The 9,822-nt window shown below is 38.3% G+C and overlaps 1 protein-coding gene across 24 annotated transcripts in view; it reads left to right on the top strand.

The window, feature by feature from the left end:
• The first annotated feature begins 274 nt into the window (after positions 1–274).
• The window catches only part of CCDC66 (coiled-coil domain containing 66), a 48,534-nt gene continuing 38,986 nt past the window's right edge, over positions 275–9,822 (top strand). For 4 of the 24 annotated variants that reach the window (XR_011426850.1, XM_070237352.1, XM_070237348.1 and 1 more), the window contains exons 1-2: positions 385–475; positions 2,115–2,179. Coding sequence is in view for 6 of the 24 variants with exons in the window: in XM_070237352.1 (XP_070093453.1) it covers positions 2,177–2,179 (3 nt within the window). In the remaining 18 variants the exon portion in view is untranslated. Of the gene's footprint in view, positions 929–2,114; positions 2,180–2,861; positions 2,888–9,822 lie in introns of all 24 variants that reach the window. The other 20 variants (XM_070237365.1, XM_070237363.1, XM_070237356.1 and 17 more) reach the window with 11 other exon arrangements.

The following is a 9,822-nucleotide window of genomic DNA, read 5'->3' as shown; positions in this document are numbered from 1 at the left end:
ACATACCCAGTACCTGCCCGAAGAATCTCTCCCCAGAACCCTCCGCTCCGCGCCCCCCTCCCCAACTTATTTTATACTAAAGTCTCTCTTCCAAATATATAGAAAATGTTAATTTCCTAAAAACGTTTATGCTTTTTGTTTCTCCGTATTTTTGTCACCTCCACCCGAGCTCAGGCATTTCTCTGAGGGCTCCCTGTGAACTCCAGAGGCCACAACCCCCAGGACCCAATGCCTGTACTACCCAAGCGTAGGAACACTGGTCCCGGACGTGCAGAAAGAAGCTGTGGCCTTTGCAGCCCCGCCCCCGCTGAGCGCACCCGCCAGCATTCCCAATCCTGATTGGGCCGCTCTTCCAGCTCGCCGGCATCACTCTATCCAATCGGCGTGGTGCTTGTTGAGCGGCGGCGGCAACCGACGTACACAGTGGGCCTGAGCGTTTTGTGGGGTGAGCCAGATATCGGACCATGAACTTGGGGTAAGCTGAGGCGAAAACGGTAGTCGTCAGAGGAGAGGGATTGAGGCTAGGTTGGCCCTTGGAGTCCTTCGCAGGGAACCTTCCGGACCTGCCCTCGTCCAAGCGGCGGTGCCCAGCTCCCTGAAAGGGCGAGGGGACCGGGTCGGCCTTTGCTGGGTCGCTTTTCCACTTCGTAACTCGCGTGTAAACTGTCAGAGACAACCTTTCCGCCCCCTCGTTTACCTCGGGGTGGGAAGGGAGGAGAGGCAGGGAGGAGAGGAGGTAAACGGTGAGGGCACACGGAGCGAGGAAGCTTAGCGGCCTTTCAGAGGGAAATCCTGGCCCAGACCCCTGGTTCTTCGTGACCCGGTCTTTGGCGTCTCCAGATGTCGGAGCCCCCGGATAGTGATCGCCCGCCGTGCGGGTAACCGAGGCTTCTCGAGGAGTCGATGTAGTACCCCTACTAGGCCTTCAGTAAGTGGCGGTTGAATAAATAAAAAAGACTTGCATGGTTTTCATCACTGGGAAGTTTAACATTTTAAGATGAAAAAGTCACCAAACTCAGACTACGGCGCGTTTAGCAAATGAATTTTGCGTTCTAGAATCTAGGGATATAAAAATAACTAAGACAGTCAGCCCCTGAAGGAGTTTACGGCGCTGTAGTGCTGAACAGATAGGCTATACGGTTTCATTCAAGGCCTTTGAGTTTCAGCCAACGGAAACAGGAGCTGTTAGTAACCCTGTAATAGGGAACCCCGTAAAACCCATTCTTTCAGGCTTTTAATAAAGAAGTTGAGGTGGTTTGATTTCCGCTGCCTTAGCAACACCGCGCGTTTCGTGTTCCTGATCACACCGTTCCTAACTCTCTCTTGCTTGACTGACCCGCTGGATTTAGTTTCTCTTGGATGTCACTTTTGTTCCCGTTGATGTTTGTTGACAAGCATCTTTTTTTCCCCTTCTTAGTAAAACAGTGAATTGGCTATGGACTCCTGTTTCTGTTTTCAGTGGGGTTTTTATTTGGACCTTAACAGATGTACAAATTTCGTTGGCAACGTCTACCCTTGTACCTTTGTGCTCTTGGATTTGACATGCACAAATAAAGTATAGCAGCCAAAACTTATAATAAACATAATTTATTGTTGTAATCATAACAAAAGTGTCATTAAATGTGAATATGTATTAGTTGAAAGATTCAAAATAGAGTGGAACTCTGTGCTCAAGCAGTTAATAACCCTGGTGGCAGTGCTATAGCTCGTTTTCAAATAATGCTCTGTCTCACCACAGACTGTGTTAGATCATTATGAAACTAACAAGTGGTAGATATGTTTTGCTGTTTTAACTTAGGAAGAGTTTTGGTAACAGCATTTTTTCCAGTGTAGAGTTATAAGAGTTAAATGATAGTGTGATAACAATTTTGTTTATCAGTAACAAAATGAAGTTTCAGGTAAGAGATAAATTCTTTGTACTATTGGAAAGTTTCTGTAGTTTTCAATCTTATCTTGGATTGAAAAATGTCTTTAATTAAAAGAATGGTTCAGTATTTACAAGATTCTTGTATAAACTCAAAAGAACAAACTAACTTTCAAGGTTCAAATGAACACTTCTGGCTACATAAAATGTTGCTGTTTCTCAAAAATGACAACTTTCTTTTATTTTGCAGAGATGGTTTAAAGCTTGAAACTGAATTATTGGATGGAAAAACCAAGCTAATATTGTCCCCATATGGTATGCTGTGTTACTAGAAATGTAAAATGTTAACTTTTAAATTCCTACATAAAATTTGTACTGGTTTAACAGATTTTTGCTTGTAATAAAGTGATATTTAAATGATACTTTGAAAGAAGTTGTTTCCCCTAAATTCCTCAAATTTACTTTTAGCAAAGTAAAATCAGATTACATCACTGCTTACCACTGTCAGTATTTATTTATAAAATTTAATGTTCCAGTATATTCCATGTGTAATGTATGTCTTCATTATATTTGCATGTAGCAAATATCCTTATTGCCTAATGTAAATCTAGGTGAAACTTATGTAATTATGTTCTGTGCATGTAAAGAATGTATTATTTGAGAAAATTAAATTTATAGTAAGACTTCACTTGCTAAAGTTATTTTTAGTATTAGTTTTAAAACTTAGATTATACTTTGCTTGTCTTCTCATTCACGTTATTTTCTCTTTTCCTGATCTGTTTATAGTTTTACCTTGGAAAATAAAAAAAAATGAAATAGAAATACTTGAACCACACTGTAAAAGTTAGAACCCCCAGATAGGACCTAGGCTTAGTTATTTTGTGGTTAATATTTCTACTTATTATCTTCTTATAACAATACTAATTAAAATTTTCTTTTATAACTGTCTTAGTATGTTTTCAGTTGATAGTTTAGTAATTTTTTTTTTCTTTTGTAGAACATAAATCAAAAATTTCTGTGAAGGTAAGCCAAATGACTTTGACCTGACCTGTTTTCAAGTGTAAATGTGGTTTTCTTTAGAGTGGTTTGAAAATAATTCCTGTCAAAATATTATAAGGGGTTTGGAATGATAGTGAGAAGTTATTGTTCCCTTGCTTTCAGCCTAGTCCTTTCACAGAAATGGAATCATAATTTTTCAGTTTAAAAAGCCTTTTAGAACTCTTTTCTCTACATCAGTGCTGTCTTGAAAAGCTTTCTGTGATGATGGATATGTTCTGAAATCAGTGCTGAACAATATGTAGACAGCCATTAGCCATATGTGGTTATTGAGCACTTAAAATGTGACTAGTATGGCTAATAAAGTGAATTTTTAATTTGATTTACTTTTTAATTTTAATAGCTACCCTACTGGAAGTGCAGCTCCTGAGATGTTTAAAAATCAATATTCAGACTTTAAAACAATGTATTTTACTTTTCGTACTCAGATTCCATTTTCCCTCAGTGAAAGGGTGTAGTTGATTCACAGATTCTTACATGCATTTAGCTTTCTCTTTTAAGAGATCACACTTGAGCTTAATGATAATTTTCTTTTTAAATTATTTTTCTTTGTCAAGAACCCATAGTGCCTTTACTGCTTTAAAAACTTTTCGATACCACTAGTTTTCTTGTTCCTTATTTTTCCATTTTTAAATTAACATCAGCAGAAATTTCTACTCTCTTCTTCCGTAACTTACTGTAGCTCCTTTTTTCCTTTATCTTTGCAGCATCTTAAAGTCTTTCTTTGCAGGTGTGTGAATAGGACCCAGTTTGGATGATGTGGCACTTTTCTCTTCAACTCTGAGCCCTTGATGGCTTTGCTGTTTCTTCCAGGTTTAATCAAAGTGGAGAGGTTGCTTGAGTACCCAGCTTATTAATCACTTGATAAACAAGTGATGATGATCAGAGTAATTCCACAAGCTACCTATAAAAATTATTTCTCTATATATGGTATATAGTTATATACCTGTGTGTTCTCTTAATCACAGAATGTATATTTTTTCCTTGCCCTACCCTGTTAAAATATTGCAACTAACTTCTTACTTCAGTCATATTAACAAATACAGTGCCCCTTTTCAAGTTCCTAGATAAAAAAGCTACTTGTAATAGTTGATTTCTCTCTTCCCCTGGCCTCTATTCTCTTTCACATATTTCATCTTCCATTGATGTCTTTGATGGATTTGTTATAGTTACTACATTTCTGAAGACTTCATTGTCTTTTTTTGTTTTTTTAAAGATTGGCACCTTAACATCTCTTGCCAATCTATTTTTCTTCTTCTCCTTCGCCCCAAAGCCCCCCAGTACATAGTTATATATTCTAGTTGTGAGTGCCTCTAGTTGTGCTGTGTGGGACACCACCTCAGCATGGCCTGATGAACAGTGCCATGTCCATGCCCAGGATCTGAACTAATAAAACCCTGGGCTGCCAAAGCGTAGCAGGCGAACTTAACCACTCAGCCATGGGGTCGGCCCCTTCATTGTCTTTTTAACCAACTTAGAACATCTGGAGATTTTAACCAACTTAGAACATCTGGAGATTTCCCTTTCATGCCTATAAAAAACAGTTACTAGTCTTAGACTTTGGATAGAGTCATTACAAAATTCTGTCAGCAGTCACAGGATATGTTATTCTAGGATTCTTCTTTTCAGAGTAACTAATATGTCTCAGCTGATGATGATCTTAAATTATCTACTGTCTTAAGGCAGGTTGTTTGGTTTATTCCTCTTTCTTTGGGGGTTCCAGAATACTGATGCATGGTAACTATGTGAGGGGACGGATATATGTTAATTAGCTTGATTGTGGTGAATATTTCACTGTATACATATATCAAATTATCAAGTTGTACACCTTAAATATATACAATTTTTAACCATCAGTTATACCTCAGTAAAGTTGGAAAAAACAGTGATGTAACCTAAGTCTATTGATTTTATTTCAAGGAGCTCCTCTCCCTTTATTTATAAAGATCTTCCTCATTCCTTTCTTTGCTCTTCACAGAAGACAAAAACCGAAAACAGTAGTACTTTTCTTCCTTTTTTGTTTTAATAAGTTTTTAATCTCACAATTCTGCAGCTATATGTTGAGTTTTCTATGAATTATTCACATATTCTCTCTTCGTGGTGCTTTTCTTTCCTTCTACTGGGGTAAGCGCCTGAGTGACTACAAGACCTATCTATAGTTCTGATTTTCCCCTTTCTCATAGGTTGAATTACTGTCGTCTACATAGTGTGCTCTTTAAACACAACTGAACTCTGTCTCATCATCAAGTTTAACACGTGTGGTCAGAGTATTGTCTTGATTCTATCAAAATCTCTTCTGTATTTTTCTTTAATCTGTGCTAATGCATATGAAGTAAAGATGATTACCAGCCTAATTTCCTAAGTTTATGAGAAGAGAAATGAAAGAAATATTAATGATTCAGTGTCATAAGTAATGTATAAATTCTAAACTCTTTATACTTAACATTGTCTCACAAATTAATCGAAATATAAAACATTTAAAAATTTTTCACATGTATTTCTGCATGTGAGAATCAGAGTAGTGATGCACTAAAGGATGTATACAGTATTATCACTAGGTAACACATATCTTAAAATATTACTCTTCCCTGATTCTTTCTGGCCTTGGGAACCTGACCCCATATAAATTGTGAAGTCGTCCAATATTAAATGCATTGGACAGTGTTTTTATATTATGAAGAATATTGGTGGAACTAAAATTAGGTAAAAGGGCAACGTTCTACATAAAAATGTTTATGACATGAAGACACTGTTTGATCTATTAAAATTCATCTAATTCAGTAGATACTTGGGGAAATAATTTGAGCCAGACAGCTTTTTCCTATTAAGTAACCTGAACATAACTGAATAGTTATTTGGTAGTTCACAATGTTTTGCTGCCTCCGTTCATTGTTCTTCTCTGGTGTTAAACTGCAAAAGACTATTCAGAATTGAGCTGAACGTATATTGACCTCATGCCAGATCATTGCTCTCCCACCCCCCCTTTAATTAAGTAAATATTTTTAGAAGACTTTCTGTATATTATTTCTGGTGTAAGTGGAATGTGGCAAAATAATTCTAGTTAAATTAGAGCTCCAATCAGTAGGTTTCTGTTTAACAAGGATTAACTGTAGCTGTGAAATTCCAGTGTGTGTGTAGAGCTCCATTCTTGGCTTTATTTGTTCTGTGACTGTGAGAGAAAAAAATGAGTAAAACCTAGGCCCTGTTTCCTGGAAGTGGGGATATCAGTCAGGTAAATAACTATATAAGACAAGTAGAATAAAATGTGTGCCGTGTAGGGTTATAAAAAGAAGAAAACATTGGAAAGAGCTGCTGTTTGTTTTTTGAGGAGAGCAGGGAATGCCTCATAAATGAGGTGACATTTTAATTAGAACTGAAAGATGAAGGGTATATTTATAGTCGAAGTAGGGAAGTATGCTCTAAGCTCAGAGGAAATAGTGTGCAAAATAACTGAGATAGCATAATTTGCATTTGGGGAGAAATGTGTGCCTGAGGAGGAAGTGTAGAACATAAAGCTTAGGGGGGTTACAGTCATGAAGAGTTGAAATGTATACTCAGAGAGTCTGAACTTACTTGATTTGGATTTAAGGAGTATTAAAGAATTTTTGAAAAGTGGACTAGATATGGTTTAATTTGTATTGTAGGAAAGGGCTTCAGGCAGCTCTGTGAAGGACAGATTATCATAACAGGGAGACAAGTGAAGGGCCAATTATAGTAGTCCAGGGAGAGTCTTACAAGGCCCTGAACTTGTATGATGGCTAAACAGAATGGAAAGAAGGGGACAGATATGAGAGACTTAAGATATGTAAAGGGAATGCACTGCACTTCTTAGCAGTTTTGAGTGAGAAACTGCTTACTCAAATTAGAGAAACAAAATGCTCAACTGTTAATGACCCAAAAAGAGGCCAGTTTGAGTCAGAAGGTTGAGACTAGTAGGAGCTGTAGTAGTTGGAGACTAACTGAGGTGGTAGGGCTTAGCTGTGTAAACTACATACAGTCTGCTGATAATTTGCTTAACCCACACAGTGGTTTTCAAAAACTAGACTGAGTTGCCAGTGTCTAAAAATTGGAAAATTTAATATAAAATCTGGCATTCTTCGTTCTCTTGAAATATTGGAGGATCTAACCAGTAGACTCAGATTCCCATTTGGCAGTGTAGGCTGGTTCTGAGTGGTGGCTGCTTCCTTTAGATAGAAAAGTGCTCTTCAGTTCATCGTAGTTCCCACTCAGCCTAGGTATTTGTTAGACACCTCTCACTTAGAGAATTAGTTATATTAAAATAGCTGCAGGGATGGGAGGGTAAAAAGGCACTTTAGATTGTGGTATTGGTATTATCAAAAGCCTAAAGCCAGGAATAAATAGGGTATAGGGTGAGGTGAAAAGGATAAAGAGATCTTGTGGCTGATATTACAGGTACATTTTGAAAAGTAGGGTGAAATGCTATTAGCTAATTGGTCAAAGTATGGTTGGATATTATGTAATTTATTGAAAGACAAGGGAACTTGGGATATGAAAAGCCAGATGAAAGCGATATGGCATCTACCCCAATCCTTGATGGCAAGAATCTTGTCTTATTCATCTTTACACTTCCAATTTTTTTTCCCCATAGTGGTGAGCACATAGAAAGCCACACTTAATATTGAGTGAATGGCTGTTGAATTATTTTAGGTTAGTTGGGTTTGCATAAATGTACAGTGGGTTAAATAGGAGCTAGAGTTGAGATAGGCAGGCTATAATCTAGTAGTGTGGTAATGGAAACTCTGCATTTAGGCTTATTGTCAAGTAAATGGTGAGAAAAAGATATTTGGAAGAAAGAAATGACCAATACTTGCTAGTCACCTGAAGAAGATCATGAAGGAGAAGGACAAGAGTCAAAGGTGACTCCATGGTTACTGGTCTGAATGATTAGATCAACAGTGCCACAGAAATGGGATATATTAGAAAGGAGACCTAATTTGGGGGAGAGAGATAAAGAATTCAGTCTTTAAAGTGATATAGTTGAGGCTAGTCATTCAACAAAATTTACTGAATACCTACTGTGTTCTACTCACTGTTCCAGTTACTGGGGATACAGCAGTGGACAAAGCAGACAAAAATCTGCCCTGTGGAGTTTACATTAGAAAGGAATGGAATGGGCAGACAATAAGCAGAATAAATACAGAACATTACAAGATGAAAGGTGCTATAGAGAAAAAGAGAAAGGGAAGAGGCACAGTCACTTCAGGGGCACAGGAACCTTGGGAAAAGGGAGTGCTAGGGAGGTGGGAGTGAGAGTAGAGCAGGAAACCTGCACTTTTAAATAGAGTGGCCAGAGAAGACCTCCCTGAATGATATTGGAGGAGAGATTTGAAGGAGATGAGGCACTGAGCCGTGTAGAATCTGAAAGAAGAATGTGCCAGGTAGAGGGATTGACTGATGCTAAGGCCTAGGACTGGAGGTTCTTGTTGTGTTCAAGGAATAACCAAGAAGCCCATGTGGCTGGAGGCTAAGAGATAGAAAATGAGATCAGAGATCAGGTAATGGGGACAAAGGAAGAATGCTGCACAAATCAGTAGGTCTTTTTTGGTCATAGTGAGAAGTTCAGCCTTTCCTCCAAGTAAGATGGGAAGCTGTTGGAAGCTTTTGAAGAGTGACATGATCTAACTTACATATTAAGGTAATCACTGTGGCTGCTGGGTTGAGAATAGTCTAGGGAGCAAGGGTAGAAGCAGGAAAACCAGTTAGAAGATTTTCAGTAATTCAGGCAAGTGCTGATAATGGCTTGGAGCAGAGGGGTAGCAAGAGAGATGTTCAGGAGTGGTCAGATTCAGGATATATTTTGAAGATGGGGCAAAACAAGGTTTGATGACAAGTTAAATGTGGCATGTGAGAGAAGAGTCAAGATAATTCCAAAATTTTTGGTATGAGTAACTGAGGTGGGAAAGACTGAAGGGAGGAAGTTATGTAGGCGATATCAAGAGTTCAGTTTTGGACATGCTGAATTTGAAATGTCTGTTAGAAACCCAGTGGATGTGTTGGATAGACAGATGGAACCTGAAGTTAGGGGAGAGGTCCATTCTAGAGACACAAGTTTGGGAATCATCAGCATATGGATAATATTTAGAGCCACAAGAATAAATAACATTACCAAGTGAATGAGGGAACTTAGAGAAGATATCCTGGGACTGAGCCCTGAGCACTCCAACTTTAAGAGGTCTGAGAGAAAAGGAGGAGCCATTGAAGACTGAGAAGGAGCAGCAAGAAGAACCAGGATTGTGGAGTCCTGGAAGTGGAGTAGAGAAAGTGTTTCAAAATGGAAGGAATAAACAGCTGTGTCAGATGCTGCTTATAGGTCTAGTAAGGAGAGGATTTGAGAATTGGTCACTGAACTTAGCAATGTAGAAGTTATTAATGACCTTGATGCACAGTTTTGGTGGAGTGATATGGATGAAAGCTTGGTTGGAATGGGATTATAGGAGATGAGAGGAGAAAGTATGATCAGGAAGTTTTTAAGATGATAAAGATGTTGTGTTCCAGCAGAAAAGAAACAATTGATGATTCAAGAGGAAGCAAAGAATTGCTAGAGAGAGATCCTTGGCAAAGAGAGAGTTAGGGGAATATGTACAAGTAACAGGAGGGCAAGCAATTTGTGTGAGTACAGATGCTGGTATAGATTTGGTAGTGGAAACTTGTTGAAAGTTTTTCTGAATGCTTCTCTGTATTTTGAGTGAAATGTTAGTCAAAGGTCTTCAGTTCAGAATAAATGTGGAAGAAAAAGTGTTAGAAGTTTTGGAAAAGAGAAGAAAGTTGAAATTGTTGGCAGAAGAGTGAGAGAGTAAATGAACTTGGGACATGTGTGACTGTCAGGTAGCATGAAGAGCCCATTTGTTGTTCTTGGGTATGTATTTAAGGTGAAACTATAT

The sequence above is a fragment of the Equus caballus genome, chromosome 16 (genome assembly GCF_041296265.1).
Source record: "Equus caballus isolate H_3958 breed thoroughbred chromosome 16, TB-T2T, whole genome shotgun sequence".
NCBI classification, from domain to species: Eukaryota; Metazoa; Chordata; class Mammalia; order Perissodactyla; family Equidae; genus Equus; species Equus caballus.
This window is presented reverse-complemented; position numbering and strand designations above follow the sequence as displayed.